Consider the following 21650-nt stretch of genomic DNA (forward strand, 5'->3'; position numbering starts at 1 on the left):
GTCAGGATCAACCAGTAGCTTTCATAAGCAGAAGGTTGACCCCCAGAGAGAAACGTTGGTCAGCCATTGAGAGGGAGGCCTTTACTGTGGTTTGGGCTCTGAAGAAGTTGAGGCCATACTTGTTTGGTACTCACGTCATTGTTCAGACAGACCATAAGCCCCTCTTATGGCTAAAACAAATGAAGGGGGAAAACCCCAAACTTCTCAGGTGGTCCATTTCCCTACAGGGGATGGACTATACAATGGAACATAGACCTGGGAGTAACCATGCCAATGCAGATGGCCTCTCCAGATATTTCCACTTAGAACATGAAGACTCAACTGGTCAAGGTTAGTTCAATGTCCCTGCGTTTGGAGGGGGGGGGGGTTGTGTAGGAGAGTAGGATCTGCTTCACATGTTTACCCCCAATTTTTTGCTGGCGTTTCACCGGTTTTCGACTTTAGTCTGGCTGGGACCCTGCTATTCACGGCCCCAGCCTAGCTGCTTCCTCTCTAAATTGATTCCATGTACATTAGGTACATCACAGATTGGATTCTGGAGTGCCCTTATAAGTCCCTAGAATATGGTATACTATGTACCCAGGGCATAGGTATCCCAGAGGCCTACCAGGGGCTGAAACATGTATTATGCCACCCCTGGGAAGCCACCCAAAATGACACCACAGGTCTGCTACTGCAGCCTGGGTAAGGTGGTGCATGCACCACCTTACTGTGATATAGGTTACCTGCATCACTATATATATATATACACACACATATAAACCTATAAGTCACTCCTATGGCAGGCATTGTCAATCCTGAAGGCAGAGTCCTTGGTTCTTATGTGAGAGGGTGCCCCTGCATGAGCAGAGCCCCTCTGCAGCGTTCGGAGACCCTTCTCTGATGCTGTTTGTAGTGCAGCCTGACCATATACTTTTAAGTGCATTATAACCTTGCGGTAAATGCTAACTTTGGGATGGCTGCATAGAAACATGTCGTGTTTGGTGTCAAACGCTTTGGAATCCTACCCCCCTCCAGTTCTGGCGGCGGGGGTAGAATTCCACCCTTCTAGAGGGAGAGACATGTCCCCACTGGTATACCCGGTAGAAACTTAATAGAGCCGTGACATCACAAAATGCATGCTGCAGCCACAGACACGGGTCTGGCCTCCTGCTGCTGACCGAAACTCCAGCAGGGAAGGCCTGGACAATAGGTTTCCTATCACAGGGAGGTGTAACCACCTCCCAGACAGGCTTTTGTGTATTGGGGCTGGGTGGGAGCACTCTCCGAGTGCTTTGAAGTCCTGCATTGGGGGCATATTTGGTGTCCCTGTGCATAGCCCAGCTCAAACCGGCCCAGGGGCTTCCAGCCCCTGCTCTGGCGCGAAACTGGACAAAGCAAATGGGTGTAGCCACCCCTCTTTCCAAACCCTCCTTTAGGTGGGTCCCCAGAGCTAGTCCAACCCCTTCCTTAGGTATAAGTAAGGAACCTTTGTAACCAGAACTTTAGATATCCCTGGACGAAACTCTGAAGCTGAATCCTGGAACTTCGACGCTCTACTCAAGACTAGAGGACTGAAAAAATCTCCCTTGGGGTCAAGGAGTGACTCCCCTGCTTGGCAGGCACCAACACAGCAATTTGCCGGTCTGCATTTCCAAAGCTCCCGCCGGACTCCATAGTATTTGCAGCCCAGGAAGAGGATTTCCAGACATCTCACAGGCCGACCCGAGTCCCCAGCAAAGCTGATACCCGCAGCCCTCATGAGTAGCGTGGAACCGGAACTCCTGGTCACCGTGCACTTTTGCAAGTCCATTGGCTTCTCGACGTCTCCTGAAGTCGTGCTTGAGCTGACTTGTAGCCCCCACCTCGAGCACTGAATCCACCGAAGATTTTCGGCCTAGTCACCATGAGTGACCCGTGGGCTGCCATTTTGTGTTTCGTCTCGATGTCCCTTTACGATCCCTGGTCTGTTGACTGGTGGGTCCCTGAGGGGGTAACTTTGAATTTCCTTGGGCTTCCCTGGTTGCTCCAGACGTGCCCCGACTCCCTACCAAGTGGTGCGTCCCCCAGACCTTGCTGGTCTGCACCGAAGCATCTTTCTCGTTTCTGCGTGGGTTGCTGTTGCCAAGGCTTGTTGTGTCCAATCCGGGCACCGACGCTGCAGCACTCGACATCCTTCGTGGGACAACTCGAATCCACCTCCTGGTCATCCTCGACAGCTCCTGGTACTCGTGGCTGAAGAGTCAAGCTTCACCTTTTTCACCTGAAATCACCAGACATCGGTGGGCATCTGCCTATCGCCTTCCTGGTCACTGCTTTCAGGTTCTTCTCATCTTTCAATCCAGGCTTGGATCTCTTCGGACACTTCGCATCTTCTCGGCAGCAGCACTTCTTCGCCAGCTCCCGTTGAAATCGACGACGCGACCCGACCCCAAAAGACACCTATGCACCCGGCTTCCCTGGGTGGGGTAACATGAGTACTCCGGTGCTCCCGTGGGTGTTGACTCTAGAACTTTCTAAGTCCAAGAGAGTTTGGTCCTGACTCTGTTCTAAGAGTCCCTAATCTTTAAAAATCTAACCTCGACTTTCCCCATAGAAGCTAACGGGAGCTCACGGCTGTGTTCACACACTGCACACGGCCCCAGTGGGTCCCCTGTGTCACTACCTTGGGTGGTTCCTTGGGGTCCCAGCGATTCTACAGGCTCTAGGCCTTGTGTCTATTTTAGTCGTGGTTCTTATACCACTATTTTAGTATATGGTTTGGCTCGCCCCTAGGACCTGACGTGTATTTGTGCTTATTACTGTTTTGAAGTGTAACTTATGTGTTTTGACCTGTAGCCTCATAAAGAGTCTAGGAGGGTGTGTTTAGAAATAAATACATATATTTTATATATATATACCTGGTGTGGTTATCTTTCATTTAGGCACTCAAGAGATTATAGACTGGTAAAACAAGCTGCTTTACATTCATTCAAGACCTAGCCTGAAGGCTTCTCTCCATAGCTACCACTAGGATAGCTTTCAATAAAGGTTGTCTTTAACCTATAACCAATAAGGGGTTGTTTGGACTGGTACAGGGTGCCCACTATAGCTAGTGGACAGCATATACCAGGCCAACCTCTCACACCCAGGCCACAGAGTGCCACTCCCCCACCCCTCTGGGGACTCCTTGTTGTCTTGACGGATTCCTCCTTGTTGGCCCTCACTCCTGGTCTCGTGGATGCCGCAGGGAAGCAGCCACCTGCAACGCGGGCGGCAGAGCCACTGGGAGGGTCATCTAGCCTAGGACTCGGCTTCAGCCCCAGACACTCGGGATTTCTTTCTTCCAGTGTCGTCCAATTCGCTCAGCTGCCCTGATAGGCCACCTCCGCTCACCTCAGCCCCAGAAAAAGCTGCAAGTTCCAGTGACAGCCAGAGGGGAGCACGAAAGTCGCATGCCCCTCTCTCGAGCCTGGGGACCACTGGGTCTGGATCACTCCTCCGTCACAGGTGCATAGGCCGCAGGCAGCCGCCATCTTGTTTCTTGAACAGGCCGCCGATCACGGGACCCTCGCGGCACCCAGCCCGGTTGGACAGCACTGCTTAGAATAGCCTGGTGCCAGGCCCCGGTTCTCTACAGGGTCACCGGAAAGCATCCAGGCCAGGGACGCCCACATGCGCTGCAAGCTCACCACGCGTTTGCTGCCCTTTCTCAGCAGCAGGACTCCGGCTCCTGCACTCAGCACCACAGTGGCGACAGGGCGAGCAGCAAGATCATTCTGTGGCCTCCTGACTGCGCAGGCTGGGCTCCCAGGTGCTTGGAGAGCCTGCCAGGGCATTCGCAGTCGAGGATGCCAGGGATATTGATGAGTCCACAGGAGGGCGGATCGGAGGGACCGTAAGGCACGTCCTATCAGCGCGCCATCTTGGCCACAATCCTTATTTGCTTTAAAAGCTGTTTAGCACATTATATTTGTAAATATTCCTGAAGTTAGGATAATAATTCTGCGAGAGAATCCTCACCAGATTTATGACATATACAATAATTCCCGACCTCCTAGCTCAACTTCAGAAATGTCCCAAATGTTTACGTTTAAAATGTATTCAAATAAATATACTCATTTTCCCTCTCCACTTTTTAAGAATATTGTGATTTCTAGGAAAACAAATCTGCTTGAACTGTAATCGCCAGTGATAAAGGTTACTTCCTCTTAAAATTGTATTTAAGTTGTGGGTAGGGCTTCTTTTGGTGAAGAAGGATCAGTCTGAGGAACAAGCTTACCCTAGTTATTATTTCTGCATTAGATGTGCAACCTAACTTTAATTAGGAGACGATGACAGGGATGGTAATGAATCTAGGGAGGATATGCTCACTGGAGCACCTTCGTTAAGATTAACATTTCATTTTCCATCAAGGTATCATTCCCAGGTCCATAACTGTGAGAAGTTGGCCTGGCATATGCTGGTCACTAGTTATAGTGGCCACCTTGCACCAGTCCAATTCGACTCTTATGGTAGATAGGTTTAAGACAACCTTTTAAAGAAAGCTATCCTAGTGGTAGCTGTGGAGAGCAGCCTTCAGGCTAAGTCTCCGAGGAATGTAAAGCAGCTTGTTTTACCTTATAATCTCTTGAATTACCAAATGAAAGGACACCACACAGGTATATATATCAAATATATATGTATTTATTACTAGACACACTCTACTAATCTCTTTATGAGATTAGAGACCAGGTACACATTCAAATGTCAATGTTTCACAATAAATTAAGCACAAATATGGCTGGAGCCCGAGGGGCGTACCAGACCATATACTAAAAAAATGGTATAAGGATGTCGACTTGCAAAATGACAAGGCCTAGGGTCTGGGGAATCGCTGGGGCTTCACTACTGCAGTGTTAGCAGGTAAGTAACAGGCCCACGGGAGACGCGTGCAGTGTGTGAACACAGCAGCGGGTTCCATATTGATTATAATGGTGCAAGTCGCGGTTTGATTTTTAAAGTTCTAGGGTACTTTGAGGAAGACTACAAGCAAGCCACTTACAAGGTAAGTACTTCGAGGGCCAACACACACTAGGGCAGCGGAGTGCACGAGTTACCTCACCCAGGGAAGCCGGGTGCATAGGTGTCTTTTGGTGTCGGGTCGCGTCGCTGTTTTCTATGGAGACCAAAGAAGACTTGCTGCTTGCGTCGACTGAAGAAGTGTCCGGTGGAATCCAAGCCTGGATTTAAGATGGAGAAGACCTCAAAATTGAAGGGACAGTGTTCAAAGTCACTTGCCAGTGACCGGTGGCCAGGAAGATGGATGACCACGGATGTCGGGTGATTTCAGGTCGTCGATGGTGTTTTGACTCTTCGCTCACGAGGTCCAGGAGAGTTCGACGATGACCAGCAGCTGGATTTGGAGTGTCCCACGACGTCTGCGGCTGATGGCGGTGTCGGCAACCGGATTGGAGCCAACAAGCCTTGGCCACTGCAAGTCTCGTGTAGACTGAAGAAAGTCGATGGCGCAAACCAGCAAGGTCTGAGGGACTCACCCAGCAAGGGTAAGTGAGGTCAGGCCTGGAGCAACCAGTGGAGCCCTTTGAGTCAATGAGAAAGTCTTCGGGGGACCCACTAGCCAACGGGCAAGTGATCGCGAAGACGCCTCCTCAGGAAATGCTTCACAGGAGCCCACGGTCACTCAGGACGGGGTAGGCCGCTGATTTTTGGTGCAAGACCTGCTGGAGGCTTGGGCCACGAATGGTCCAATGCACAAGTTCGTTGAACGTTGTTTAGGGTTTGCACTCGACAATAGTGCACGGTCCCCGGGTATTGCTGTTCCTCGTCACTCGTGGGGTCCACTCGCCACAGCTTCGCTGGGGACTCACAATGGCTGTCGAGAAGTCAGGAAGTCCACTTCCGGAGCAGCAGGGACTTCGAACTCCGGCGGGAGCGGGAAAGTTTGCAACAGTTGATTAAGGTTTTTGGTGCCTGCCAAGCAGGGGAGTCACTCCTTGACTCCAAGGGAGATTCGTCTGTCTTCCAAAGGTAGTGGAACGTCGAAGGGCCAGGATTCTTCTTTGTAGAGTGTCGTCCAGGGTTATCTGAATGGCAATGGCAATGCTTGCTATCTTATAGTGAAGATAGGGGAGGGACTAGCTCTATGACCACTCCTCTAGGAGGGTCAGGGTAGGGGGTGGTTACACCCACTTCCCTTTGTTGTCCAGTTTCGCGCCAGAGCAGGGGCAGGTAGCCCCTGAACCGGTTTGAGCTGGCATATGCACAGAGGAGCCTACTGCTCCCCCAGTGCAGGACTTCAAAGCACTCTAGGAGTGCACCCACCCAGCCCCAATACACTAAATCCTGTCTGGAAGGTGGTGACACCGCCCTGTGACAGGATGCCTTTTGTTGGGCTTCCTCCACTGCGAGTTTCAGTCAGCAGCAGGAGGGCAGCCCAGTGTCTGTGCTGGTGGCATCCATTTTGTGATGCCAGGGCTCTATAGGATTTCTATAGTTTTACAAGTCGTCCCCTCTAGAAGGGTGGGATCATGCTCCCACATCATGGACTGATGTGGGGGTATGATTCCAAGTTGTTTGACACCTAACACGACATGTTTTGATGCAGTCATTCCAAAGTTAGCATTTTAATGCACTTAAGAGTATATGGTTTAACCGCATCCACAAACAGCCATAGGGAATAGACTCTGGTAGCTGCAGAGGGACCCTGCTCAGGCAGAGGTATCCCCTCACATTGTAAACCACGCACCCTGCCCTCAGGATTGACAGGGCCTGCCATAGGGGTGGCTGATGTTTATATGTGTGTGTATGGTGAGATATAGAAACCTACATCTCTGTGAGGAGTGCTAACACTACCTCACACAGGCTGCAGTAGCAGGCCTGTTGTGTCAGATTGAGTCTGCTTCCCAGGGGTGGCATAATACATGCTGCATCCCCTGGTAGGCCTGTGAAGTACCTATGCCCTAGGTACCTAAGGTACCATTTACTAGGGGCTCATAAGGTACCACAGTATCCAATCACTAGTGCATCTAATATGCACACCAAGTCGTTTAGAGAGAACAGAGAGACTGGAGCCCTGATTAGCAGGGACCCAGCCTGACTATAGCCAGAAACCAGTGTACACATCTGAAAAAAAGTGGGGGCAACATAAGTGCAGATCCTACTCTCCTACAATAACCTTTACAATAGATTTCAAAGCTGTGTCTCAAACCTCCTAGCTAGTGACTGCTAATATTTTTTTAAATTATGAATGCGAGGAAGATCTGTTCCATGAGAAACAATATTACTCAGGGCCTGATTACGAGTTTGGCAGTCCACTTGACTGCCAAACCCGTGGTGGAGGTGTGGTGGCGGTCAGAGACCGTCGCACCAGGGGTCCTACCGCCGTATTAAGAGTACAGCGGTTGGAGCATTTTGGAACCACCGCAACTGCCAGGGATCGGGGATCCCCGGTGGTGGCCAGCAGTCTGGGAGCGCAATATGCATGGTAGTGCTACTGCAGTACCACTATGCATATTATGAGTTTCTCCAATGCCAGCCATTTCATGGGGGTGAGCCTGCCACAAAAGGGCTGGCGGTGGGGAAACCAAGGGGGCCTTACAGGGCCCCCTGTTGCCCTTCTGTATGGAGGTGCATGTAGGGGGGCACATGTTGTGCCCCCCGTGTGAATGCATCCCTGTTCCTGCACGGCATGGACTGCCCAGTCCATGGCGAGCAGGAAAGTCCATTGGCAGTCCCGCAGCAGTGCAGTTATAAGGCTCACTATGCGCCTTTAAACTGCACCGCCGCTGGGCCGCCATGCCCCCGTCACCAGACAATGAAATTACTCATTATCTGGCAGACGATGGTCGAGTTTGACCACCCTGGAGTGGGGTGCTGGTATGGGGGCCCACTCCAGGACCAGCAAACTGGTAATCAGGCCCTAAATCTAAATTTTCAGAAACTGTTAACGTGTCATTCTTTTTATCAACTAGTATGATTTTTTTTTTACTGTGTATATATTGTAATTGCAGCACTGCAAAACAAAGAAATGTATTCTTAAGGAAACTAAAACTAAAAATCCAACTCTGAATCTTAACTAGCATTACTGATAATAATGTTGAAACCGGTCAGTCACAAGAGTATAACAAATAGGGATATCTCTTGCAACATGTGCTGTTTAAAAAAGACAAGTTATTGTTGGTCAAATGCTAAAAGTTCATATCAATCCATCACAGATAATGACTCTTAGGAATGTACAACCCATTTGCAAATAACACAACAAAACTGCATGCCCATACCATTTGGAAAAGGCCATTTTACTCTCCTCTTTCTTTTCAGCAACAGCCTGCTCCTCTTTTCTTTTCTTTGCCATTTCAGCTTGCTTTTCTTTACGAATCTTCTCTTTCAGGTGCTCTTCTTTATCTTCTTTCCATTTTTCAAAAGCCTAATACCAAAAACATGTTTCTGTAAGTGCCTCAAGGTGAGAAAATATTTTGTGTCAGTACCTCCCATGGCCTATCTTAATAAAATGTAATACAAAGGTTTCCATTGACTACTTGTAAAATAACAATGCATGTGACTGTTTGCTGCCTGCAATGGAACCTTCATGCATTACAAGCTTTCGTTGAGCAAGTAATGCTTATTGGACATGAAAAAGATGCCCAGCTTGGCACACGACTTAAATGTTCATTGTACCCTACATTTTGCTCGAGCTACTGCTTCATCTAACCAATACATAGTTTTTTTCTGAGAAATGTTTAGTGTAGACTCCACTCTCAATTCTGTCTAAAAAGTAGCTAGCCAATTTGGAAAGTTGTTTGGCAACTTGTATTTTCTGCTCTAAGTCTGCAAGTGATTTCAGGCCAAATTGCAATTTTTCCTAATTAGTAGACACAACGTACCCCTGGAAATTAAGAAATCGGTCAGGACTAGGTCAAATCTTCTAAAAGGATCAGGGAAATATATTACAGGATACATGGACAGCCTTCCTTGCAGGGAAGGAGTAGGGAACAGTTGGGAGAGAAGCTGACAAGGTAGGCACAGAGAAATGCCCAGGAAGTGTGATTGTGAAGAAACAGTGCCTAAAGCATAACATTATACATTGTTAATGTTTTTAATATGGATTGTGCAAATGCTTGCCAAAATATTAACACAATAACCTCTGTGTATTTGGCCCTGGAACAGGATTCTCAATTTTAGAGTAGACCACCAATGAGAGTTTTAGATGCTTCCCGTTTTTTAATAGCAGTGGTGAATTTTTTTGTCACATTCTGCAGGGAAAATAATCTACGTGAGGGTGCAGTTACAGATACCTAACACATAGTAGTTGTACAGCACTGTCGGACACCCATTGTTAACATGTTTGGGGAAACAGAATTTTTTTTTCTATTCATTTTTCTATCCACTACTGCTTGCTTTGGCTGTGCCTTATTAAATATATGTTTACCCCTCTCAATGTAAAGACTGCGCCAATTGCTAGATGTTGCAGTTTCTCAACAGTAATTAACTTCTGGTTATGCATTGCAAAAACTGAATATTAAGATGCCCAACTTGAACATCATATTTTGATTTTATCAGAATGAACTCCGCTCTGCTCAGAATTATTTGAAAGAATGTAATATAAGCAAGACCAACATCAGCTAGTTTGCTTCTCCATGTCCTGCTCCTCTTAAAATTGTATTTCAACCGTGGGTAGGGTTCTTTTGCCAATGAAGGGTCAGTCTTAGGAACAAGCTTATCGTAGGTATTTTTTCTGCATTAGCTGTGCAACCAAACTTTAATTAGTAACCAATGAGAGGAACGGTAATGAATCAAGGGAGGATGTGCTCACTGGAGCACCTTCATTAAGATTAACATTTCATTTTCCAGCAAGGGATCATTCCCAGGTCCATAACCCTTACAACAGATTTCAAAGCTGTGCCTCAAACCTCCCAGATAGTGGCTGCTAATATCTTTAAAAGCTTTGAAAGATAACACTTCAGAGGAAAGTGACAACCTCTTTCATATGGGGCGACACCCAATTATTTTAACTGAGACTTGGTTATGAGCCAGGTGAAGAGTAAAAGATTGGCTATGGTATGTTTCTGAAGAAGCAATTTGAGGTCTTAGATCTTTTATTTGAGCATAAACAAATCCACTGGTGACAACAACACTGATGACTTCCAACATCCATGTGCAGGGATTGTTACAAGAAAGGGCTTGAACGCATCAGCACATCAGAAAGTGAAACAATACCCACTCCTTTCTCCTATATGCTCCCTATACCATTCTTTTTACCTTGCTCGTGCCATCTGGACTCATACAAACGTGAATGTTGGTTGTATGCAAACCCTGACTGGCTTATCTAACTCCCAGGACTAATCTGTTAACAGAGCAAGGGGGCTAAATAGTGATGAAGAAGAAATGTTGATGAAAGCGGTTACAATTGATTGAAAACAGTAACCTAGATGTGTTTTCATTACCAAAGTGAAGGCAATTAAACGTATGATGCTGTCTTTTCATGTGGCTCAGACCATTTAATTGTTTCACACTTCTAAGGAAGATTAACAATATACCTTATTTTACCTTCGCTCAGAACTTAAGTTCTGAATATTACCAGCAGGCTGGAAACATTGCTGCAGTCAAAGGTGAACCAGCAATGGTAAGTGAGCAGTAGTAACAGGAGTAAATTTAACGGAATAAAACATCTGTAGTTTTTAAATCTAAATAAAACACTATCCAAGTGGGTGCTTGTGCAACCCTTGGAGTTGCCCTGGACAAATATTCGCAATCTTATTTAAACTTTATTTGTAAATATATAACAGAGGTGTGCATGAAAGGCTCCAGAGCCATTTCGATGGGAGTTCCAGTTGGGAGAATCTTTGGAAAAACCTGAAATCCAGTCAGCTGAAACAAGCCTTTAAGAAGATTCTTTGAAGATTTTTATGAACTTTAAATTAGCATCACATTTTTAGGTACACAGTCCTGCTCAAATAATATTTTGGACTTGAACTGTGTCATCCTAGTTAAACTGGAGTAAATTCAAGGTATGTGAAACCAAGGCAAATGCAGGAAATCTGCTTCACTTAGGCAAGATCTCAAGATTCCAGGGCTATCATCTGTAAGATAATTTTGGATTTCTGGTGTCTGCTTAAATAAGTAATTTGTAAAAATGATCAAGGAATGTTGTCATTGAGAATGGTACAAGATACAAATAAGCAAATAAATAGCAATGAAAGTTTCAATATTGTAGGAACTATAGTTGTCCACAATACTCAGAAGAAACAATGAAATCTACACACCACAAACGAAAGTAGTAATAAGTAGTCCAACAATAAAAAAAATTGCATTTCTACAAACGTTGGCATTACTTGAACCTTTCAGTTTAACTGTGATGTTGGTATTATATAACGTTATAACGTTGTTCCTGAAGGAACATTAATGGAGCACAGAGCGCACAAGATTGATGAAGTTTTCCTATCAGCGCCCAGCTACTTAAGGATAGCACTGTAGATTTTAATTGATCCTATGATGAAAGGATACAGTGTAGAACAAGATAAAGTTGCAAGAAGACCGTCACTACATTTGTGGTTGAATTTGTATTCTGAATTGTAGGACATCTACATTTGCTGTGTTTAGTGACTTGCTTCACGTTACACAGCAAACATGCAAGCATTCTAAAATGCAACATTCTTGTTTGAATTAAAATAAAGATGCATGCTCTTAATAGTAAAGAAAATATATTTCTCACTGCCTTTTTTGATTCTTCTTTTTTCTCTGCCATTTGCTCAAATTCTTTTTGTTTCTTCTCCTCCTCTTCTTTCAGTTTCATTAAGTTTTTCTTAAGTTCCTTGGTTTTTACTGCCTTCCAGGCTTGAAAGGATGCACTTGCTTCTTCTTTTTTAGCACCCCCCTCCTGTTAACAATACACACCAATTTAAAAATTAATAACAGATACTTCATGGTAGATTATAGCACCGGTTTCAATAAATCTCTCTGCATCCTATTACAATGGCAGTCACAAAATGCTCTTGAACAAACAAAATATTGGGCAGAGGTTTCTGTGACAAGATCAGTTCTCTTCACCTCAACAGGAAGCATAAATAATTAATTGGGCTGATGGAATTGGCCTGAGGAGTAAAACAATAATCCTCCCTCTTTGTGATGGCATTCAAAACCTACAAGTGAGCATAATACATATGTTAGCAATTTGTGAGAGAAAAGTGGTCCATATAGTTTCAAATAGAGAGAACAAGCAAGTCCATAATAATATTGCAATTAAAAAAGAATATGCAGTTAAAGAATATGACATATATGATGATGTTATAAAAGATAAATTTAATTCATACTCCTAATTTTCATTTGTAATCAAATCACTTAAAATTGGTGAAAGAGCTCGGTGCTCACACATGGTACACATTGTCCAAGTCAATCCAGTGTATAACAAAGTGGTTTCCAGTACGACCAAACATAAAAACAGAATTAGTCAATATGTTGTTTGTAAGGTATACTTGATCACATTTTGATATCCTAGAATGTGGGAGCATGCTTAGGACTGGAGAGAAATCAAAATATGCCTGTAACAGAAATCAGAGATTCCATAAGATGTAAATACACAGAGAAAAGGAAGAAATTAGTATGAGATAGAAGAGACAATAATCTATGGAAGAATACTCATGCTTAGTGGTGAAGGTGCCTTTGCCAACAAAGGGGCAGGATGCAAGGTTCACATTGTGTCTCAGCTTACACATTATGAGGAAAAACCCCACACCAAGGAAGATCTGAGGCAACAAGACATAGAATTAGCTGGTCTCCACTTCGCCACACTGTAAACATAGGTTTGAACAGTATGGAGGATTTGCATTTCTTGAAAAATTGACTTTTGGACAATCTTCCATGGTCAGTCAATACTATCACAGCAGAAGATTGAACAATTCTCACAAGTATTTATCGTCTGTTGTGTGCATTATGTTTATAAGTTTATTTCACTTGTTTAATTGTTTGGTGTAATTACAATTAAACTTTGTTGTTGCCAAACATGGCCCATTCTATAGAATAATTGAATTCAATAATTCTTTCTTTCAGTAAATTTTTTAACCTCACATCTCCTAGTTCCACAAGTAGTAATACTATACCCTTCCACAATTGGTTCCCCCAATTTAGTCATCTGCATTTCTTCACTCAAGATGGCCTCCACCCACTCCCGTTCTAGTTTTCAACCAAAACACAGTCTTATTTCTGATGGACTCCAGCAATCCTGCTGTGCACTTCCTGGCAGTTACTTTCCCCAGCTGCTTCATATCACCTTCCTGGGGGTCACGACCATCTCTGTAATTCCAGTATGGACGTGTCTTCCATTAATCGAGGGATCTTTCCCACAGGCGATGGGCCTCACTGCACGACAGCCCACTCCAATGTTGCAGTACTTCTTACTCAAATTCTTCCCTGATTTCAGATGGTTTCTGGGCCATCTATTTTTCTGCCATGAGGCCTGCTCCTACACTAGATTTAATTTTCATGGATTTACCTATAGAAATTCCTGTCCTATCCCGGTTGGTTCACCTCATTCCCTTAATCTCATTACGGATTTTTCCTTGGGTGAGTAGAATTGTATATACTACCTCACTTAAAATTGGAATCTACTCTATCCACTTTTAACATTTTCCTATTTTCCTAATTAGGCCTATCAGAGGCTCCTGAAAGTGAGTGAATGGAATGACTTTTACCTTTACCACTAAGTACATATGTGTGCTTCCATAGATTATTGTTCTATCCTAATTCCTACTTTTACTCTCTGTATTCACAGCTTAAAGAACCTTTGATTCCACACCTGTGTTTTTTTATTACTGCCAAGTCCTGATGATGATGCTGCATTGTTAGTGGATTGAAACTCATAAACAATACCTAACCAGTCACATATTGATTCATTCTTTTGATTTAGGTATGACCATAATGGAAACCACTTTGTATTAGGCACTGGAATGATTTTATCACATTGAGTACCAAATAATAATACCGAGCACTTTTACCAAATTCTAGGTGATTTGATTACAAAATTGAGAATCATGATAATGGAATAAATATATCCATAAGAATTTACTCATATATGGCAAATATTCTTTGTCTGCATTTTATTTTTTTAATTTCACAATTATGTAGACTACATTGTTCTCTGTATTTGACTTGATAAGTACCTCTGTTCCCATAAAAATATTCATATTTAATGACTCCCGGTCCCATTCTGTACTAGGATATCATATAACCTTGTTTTGGGTATATACAATATATGTGTTAGGGCAGAACCTGGCATACTTCCAAATGTAAGCTCATGACAACCACATCCACGTACATTTGATGAATGAAATGATGAAGAGCAAAAACTGCAATCTCAGAAAGGCTGGAGAAGGAGTTGGGTCCCATGATTCTCTCTTTCAAACGGTCCCTTTTATCTTCAGGAGGAAGGCACATCCAACCACTGTTTAAGGAACCATATTCTCGAAAATGCTAAACTTTTTCATCACAGGTAAGGCCAGTGGACAAGGGAGTCAACCTACAGTTGTCTTTTGTTGTATTGTATTGCACTTGCATTTATACAAAACTCACTACCCAAGATGAGGCCTCTAAAGACATTTAGAATGCCACTCTACTACAAAATCAAAGGTTAGTGGTTAATTCAGAAGTCAGTGGTTATTTGAATTAGTCTTGCGCTGTGATGGAAACCATTCCACTAATTTACTTCAGTTTCTTTGTGATAGATTAAAGTAATAGGATTTAGATGCGATTATTAGTGGGTGCTATGTGAGTTCATGCAAAAAGTTGATGGCATGAGTACAAAGGCTGAAGGAGAAGAGGTACTGTTAGAATGCAGGGGTATGGTTTCGAAGGAGGATATTTTGTGATCTATGAAATGAGATGTAGGTAAGTGTCAAAAATATAATAAATGCTTAGCATGTTCTATATAAGGATTCCGGGAACTTTATATATTTTCAATAAAAAAGGGTATTTGAAGGCAAGTTAGATCTGGCTACTGAGGTCACAAACGCTCATACGTCATGAGTAAAGATAAAATTCCCTTAAAAACCTTCACTCACAGACATTATATGTAGAGGAACGTGCTGAAATTACACTCAAAAATCATGTTTGCTGTGTATTTGTGGACATGCATTACCCCTGTGAGTAACTAAATGCTTACACAGAAATTACATGGAGGAGTACGGATGATGCCATTCTACGTATAGCAAATACAACTTCTCATAGACATTACATGAAAATATGAGGCTGCAGTACTACTGTCAGCAAGTAGGTTTTACAGAGGATTCACACATACAAAAGGCTGCTGCAATTACACTCAAATAGTATACAAAACAATAAACACAACATAGTTATAAGTCTACAGAAACACTGTCAGCAGATAGATGTGCTCACAGAGTTTATATATAGAGACTGTTGTTTTTTCAACCTGCAGAATACAAATGTAAAAAAATAACTATGTTTCGCTTTAGTGGTATCACTGATAATGTCATTGGTCAAGTAATCGCCAGCGCATTGGTAGACTTAAGGTTCCATAGCTAACCATATCTGTTAATTTCAGTTGCTCTTCGATTTGCATAATGCGCCTTCAACTGAAGCTGAAGGGATTTTTATTCGTGTTTTTATAGCATACCTTAGTTCAGGGTCTTATCTAGCACATTTCATTTTATGAGTGTTTGTATCTTCTGACAAATCTTCTGCTCCAGATATTTAAAAGAAGTTGCCACATATACTTATCCCGGATTAGGCAACATTATGTGGTGCGTGTGTATATTAGTATTCCTGTCCAACACTTGAGGACAAATGGATGCCTGATTTCACATATATAGCAAGATACCATCCTAATAAATTAATTTGATTTGCAGTAGTCTAGTCCGGTTAATATCCTTATTTTGGAAACACTTTTCATTGTTGATGGCTGCATCGTTAGAGCATGTCATAGACATTCTTGTCATGTGGCAGTAGGTTTCCATGTTCTGACACGGGAGGTAGAATTTCAATATAATAGTTTGACACAACAGGATGAAAAAAATACTTACCTTTAACAACAGTTCTTCAGGATTGATATCTTTCATCAATTTACATAATTAAATATTGTCAGTCATCAAGCTCGGTGTTTGAGAGGAGGTGGGGGCAGGACCACAAGCCCCAGCAGAAGACGCGGCAGATGCTGCCATCGTACTCCCGAGCCCCGAGGCGCGCATTTAAGCTACTTGGGGCTCCCGCAGCACGGGACGTCCGGTGTTTGAGAGAAGATGGGGGCAGGACCACAAGCCCTAGCAGCAGACGCCGTCAACATACTCCCATGCCCGGAGGTGCGCATTTAAGCTTCCTGGGGCTCACTCAGCGCGGGACGTGCCCAAGCAAAGACCGGGCCGGTCTTAGCCCATCATCACCTGGAGGAGGGTGGCCTGGATCCCCCCTTGTTCACCGGTGAAGCTAGCCGAACGAGTGGGTAAGTCCCAATACAACATTTATTTATTTAATATCCCATACTTTTTTTTTTTCAGGTTTGCTGGATGTATTGGATGCTAGATCTGGCTCAAAACAGCACCACTTTGGATTCTTTCCTGGCCCGAGCAGTAGGGGTTAATACCACTGAACTTAGATTATCGATGGAGGTGGGGGGGGCTGCAACTATTATTAGGGGCCACAATAACGGATGCTCGACAGTCTGCCCCTCTAGTTCATCCAGTGGTGCAGAGCAACCAAAACCTCCCCAGCGTCTATTTAGTGGATCACCCCCAAGACAGTGCCATATTGGAAACTCCAAACAATAGCATCTGCTCACCCTTGCTGTAGCAAAGTAGGATCTGCTTCTTATGGTTACCTCCACGTTTTGCTAAATGTGATACTGTTTTTGACTAGTCTGACTGGGATCCTTCTAATCAGGACCCAAGTCTATCTGCTTTCTCCCTAAACTGTTATGTTATGTACTTAGGTACACTCCAGATTGGATACTGGGGTACCCTTCTCAGTCCCAAGTATATGGTACACATGTACCCAGGGCATAGGAACCCCAGAGGCCTCCCATGGGCTGAAGCATGTATTATGCCACCCATAAGAGGCCATGTAAATGAAACTACATGCACCACTTACTTAAGATATATGTTTACTATATCTAAGGGTCACTGCACTTAAAACCTATGACACCCCTATAGCAGGCCTTAACAATCCAGAAGGCAGGGTGCTGGGTTCTAAGTGAGAGGGTGCCACTGCATGAGCAGGACACCCCTGCAGCCTACGGAGTCCATTCTCCCAGGATGTCAGTGAAGCAGCCATTTACGACATATAGAGTGGTATTATGAGACGGCGTGATGACCAACTCTAAAACGACTGAAACTAAACCTATCGTGTTTGGTGCCAAACATGTTGGAATCATACCCCCACACCGGTGACCAGTGTGGGAGGTATGATTCCACCCCTCAGAAGCGAGCATCGTGGGGTCCTTGGTGTTCCCAGTACCAGCCTCTTGTCCCGGGCAGCACAAAATGGTTGCTGCCGACCAGAGAGACATTTTGTCCCTCCTGCTGCTGAGCCAAGCTCGAGCAGGGAAAGGCAGAACAATAGGCATCCTGTCACAGGGAGGTGTGACCACCTCCCAGACAGGATTTAGTGTTTCAGGGCAGGTGGGTGAGCCTGCAAGTGACTGAAAGTCAGCATGAGGAGGACATTTGGTGTCCCTGTGCATAGTCCAGTTCAAACCAGTCCTGGGAGCTGTTGGCTTCCGCTCTAGCGCAAAACTGGACAAAGGACATGGGAGCAACCTCCCCCCTGTCCAGGCCATCCCCAGGGACGGTCCTCTGAATCTTGCCAACCCTCTTACGTGGATAAATAAGGGCTTACCTGGTTGCAGGACCTTAGATTCGATGTGGACAAGATTCAGAACCAGAAACCACTGAACATCCACCGTCTGGACACTCTGGACTTCACTAGACTTTGTTTGGGCCTGAGATCGTCTCCCTCGCAGTTTGAAGCATCGTCTGTGCCCATGCAACATACAGGATCCATGCAGGACCTCTGAAGCATTAAGGACAACCGAAGATATCTCCCTTGGACTGAAGGAGTCACTCCCTGCATTCGCAGACACCGCAACACTGCTGTCCGGTCTTCTGACCCTGAGCTCGTACGGACTCCAAAGGATTCAGCAACACACGAGGTGGGTGTCTAGGTCCCTCAAGGTCCGAGATGCCCTCTCACCAAGTTTGAGGTCAGAATCCCTAGTGGGGGCTGCAATACCCGAACTCCTCTGCACCTCGTACATTTGTAAATGCATATGCTTGTTGGCGTTTCCCGAACAAGTGCATTGGGCTCTGAGTAGCCCCAACCTTTGGCACCAAGAACTCCATCCTCTTCGCAACAAGTGCTCCGTGGGCTGCTGTTTGGTGAAATCGCTCAAGGTCCTCTTGCGACTCCTGTGCCTCCGGCCTGTGGGTCCACTTGAGGGTCAACTTTGCGTTTCTTGGGCTTCCCTGGTTGCTCATGGCCTGTCCTAACTCCCCTTGCTGAGGTGAGCCTCCTGGACCTTGCTAGTCTGAACTGTACACATACTTGACCTTCTGCGTGGGTTGCCATTGCCAAGGCTTGTTGGTGTTCCTGCCGGACACCGACCCCTCAGTACTTCACATCTTCGTGGGACTGCTCGCATCTAGCTCTTGGTCATCCTCAACATCTCCTGGTCTACTTAGCTGCAGAGTCAAGAACTCCATCAATGCACCTGAAACAACCGGCATCGGTGGGCGTTCGTCTACCTAGCCCCTGGTCACTCCTGAGTGACCCAGACTCTGTCCCCTCTGCTTTCAGGTACACTTCGACAAGAATCCACCTTTAGATACAAACAGACACTTTTCTTCCTTCCAGCAGCGGCTTTTCTTCGAAGTCCTCCATTGGGTTCGACAGCGGTTTCCGATGCCACTTCAGACCTATGCACCCTGCTTCTCCGGGATAGGTAACTTGGGTACCTCGGTATCTATGGGTGAGGTGGCTCTCCAACCTCCTATCTTCCACGGGGTTTCTTTGAAGTCCACTGGAAAGGGTCCTTAAACTCTAAAAGTTCTACCTGGACTCTCCCATAGAATTGTACAGAGCACGCAGTTGTGTTCCGATACTGCACCCGTCCTCCGTGGGGTCCCTATTTACTCACTGTGGGTGGTTCCTTGGGGTCCCAGCGATTCTACGTCCTCCTGACACCATCTTGACTTGAGTCGTGGTTCTTATATCACTTTCTTAGTATATGGTTTAGTCCCCCCCCCCCCGGGCCCACTGTGTATTAGTGCTATTTACTGTCATTTCTGTGCTTAAGTATTGTGTCCTTTGTGACTTTCTCCATGTAGGGGATACTATGTCGTACTAGAAAGTGTTATATTAATAAATACATATTTTTATAACTACTGTGTGGTTCTCCTTTCATTTAACAAATACTATAAGGTTACATTCTGGTAAAACAGGCTGCTTAACATTCCTTCAAGACTAGCCTGAAGGCTGCTATCCACAGCTACCACTTGGATAGCTTTCTAAGGTTATCTTTGACCTCTTAAATCACCATAAGGGTTATTTGGGCTGGTGCAAGGTGCCACTTTAATTAGTGGGAGCATATACCAGGCCAACTTCTTAGACTTGCCCAAAAGGAAGCGGCAAGCTAAACGTCCGGAAATAGTGGAGGTTCCAAAAGTTTCTTCTGACTTACCAACAAACTAGGTTAGCCCTGACTACCCGGAGTCAGCGAGTATTACAAATATGGACTGGCCCACAGTGCTTGGCAAATTCAAGGACGTGATTCTGCAAAGTACTACCCCTTTGATTGAATGATTGTCCACATTGGAATCTGCTGTTACAAAACTGACTAAAGGTATTAAATCGAATAATACAAATGGGATACAGATATTATGGGTGATTGTTTCTAAAGATTTCAATTTTTTTTCTGGTGAATTTTTATAACTCTATTAGTGACCCTGGGTGTCAGATTGAGGCGTTTTTTGAAGCAGTATCACTACTAGAGGCTAGATAATAATAATAATACAGATGCTTGTAGAGCGCGAACAGCTACCTCAGGTGAGGTGTCCCGGCGCTAGCGAGTCCTACAGCCAAGAGCGAGTAGTCAGGGGGAAGATCAAGATTATTGCATAAAGAGCCAAGTTTTTAGGAGCTTCCTAAAGCTAGCTTCTGTAGTGGCAGATTGGATGGCAGGGGGCAAGGTATTCCATAGTTTAGCCGTGCCGGCAGAGAAGGACCTGCCTCCAAGTCTAGCTTTCCTCGCACGCGGAGAAGTTAGCTTGAGCAAGGAGTTTGAGCGCAGCTCTCGTTTTTGGTGGTAACGGGGAAGTCGAAGTTTTAGATAGTTGGGACACGTGCCTTTTAGTGCTCTGAAAGCCAAGGTAAGCACCTTGAACTTAATTCTGCTTGCCACTGGCAACTAGTGCAGCTCGTGCAGATGCGGAGAGATATGCTGCCTGAAAGGGACACGTTTTATCAATCTCGCAGCCGCATTCTGCACGATCTGTAAGCGTTGCACCGCATATTTGGGCAGACCAAGAAAGAGGCCATTAGAATAGTCAAGTCGAGATGTGATTGTTGCGTGAACAACCGTTTTTCGACACTCGACTGGTAGCAGGGGCAGAAATTTTCGCAAATTTCTGAGTTTGTGCAGGCAGCCAGCGGTAAGCTGTGGTATATGCGGCAAGAAAGACAAATTCTCATCCCATCTTACTCCTAGATTTTTTGCATGGGTTCCGGGAGATGGGGCAGGGCCCATTTCCGTTGGCCACCACAAGTCCGGAGGGGGGTGTTTGAGATTTCCAAAGAATAACACCTCTGTTTTGCTCGCATTCATTTTGAGTTTATTAGTGTTCATCCATTTGGCCACGTCTCGTGCCTATTTAAAAAATGTTAACAGTATAATAGGTGGGGATTTTAACACTAAGCTAGGAGATAACGGCAAGAATCGCAGCCCCTTTGTGGTTGAAGATTGTCCGACTAGCAATTTAGGGTTTGACCTAAGGGGTCGCAAGCTATCGGAGTCATTTGGGAAGGCTGGTTTAAGAAATTTTATTTCCACGGGCCCCGGTGAGTCCAGGGAAATACACACCTTTGTGGGATGGGGGAAAAGGACCATTATTGAGTATGTTTATATTGCAAGGTCGCTCGACGACTATGTTAGCCCAGGGGTGGTACATGAAACCAGCTTCAGCGACCATAACCGAATAGAAATTAGGATAGGAGTAAAAGCCAGTCCGGGCATAAACTCCGATCCAGGCCTGATTGGCTTAATTAATAAAGACGGGGGACCTCAGGATGAAGTGGCGCAACCTTCCATTTCCAACACTGTCTAAGTCTGTGGTCAGTCTTAATGTAGGAATTATCATGGAGCCCTTATTAGCCCTCGAAACATAGCCTGTATTAATTTTGGAAGCATTTGAACAATTTCCATTATGAGGGATATGTCGAGATGTTGGGGTACAAAACTGGGCTGGTTTAATAAAGCATGCAGGCAGGCTGGCAACGCCCTTAACACCAAACCCCACAATTGGGATATCATCAAGGATGCATGAAGAGCGCACAAATATGTTATTGGAAACCATAAAGCTATGCTCAAAGAAGCCTCTTGGGAATGGTTGGTGTCTACCTGCACCACTAGGGGCTCCAATGGTTTTTGGGCCGTGGTCAATGGAAGGCAGCCCAATATGGCCGCTCAAGAAGACATTGGT

At 45.0% G+C, this 21650-nt stretch overlaps 1 protein-coding gene across 4 annotated transcripts in view; it reads right to left on the reverse strand.

Moving 5' to 3' along the window:
• The window catches only part of MAP9 (microtubule associated protein 9), a 276353-nt gene that overhangs the window by 91111 nt on the left and 163592 nt on the right, over positions 1-21650 (reverse strand). For 3 of the 4 annotated variants that reach the window (XM_085641709.1, XM_085641710.1, XM_085641707.1), the window contains 2 exons: positions 11669-11833; positions 8238-8383 (listed from right to left, as the gene is read on the reverse strand). In XM_085641709.1, the coding sequence (XP_085497835.1) occupies positions 8238-8383; positions 11669-11833 (311 nt within the window). The remainder of the gene's footprint in view (positions 1-8237; positions 8384-11668; positions 11834-21650) is intronic. The other variant, XM_085641708.1, reaches the window with a different exon arrangement.

The sequence above is a fragment of the Triturus cristatus genome, chromosome 2_2, assembly GCF_964204655.1.
Source record: "Triturus cristatus chromosome 2_2, aTriCri1.1, whole genome shotgun sequence".
NCBI classification, from domain to species: Eukaryota; Metazoa; Chordata; class Amphibia; order Caudata; family Salamandridae; genus Triturus; species Triturus cristatus.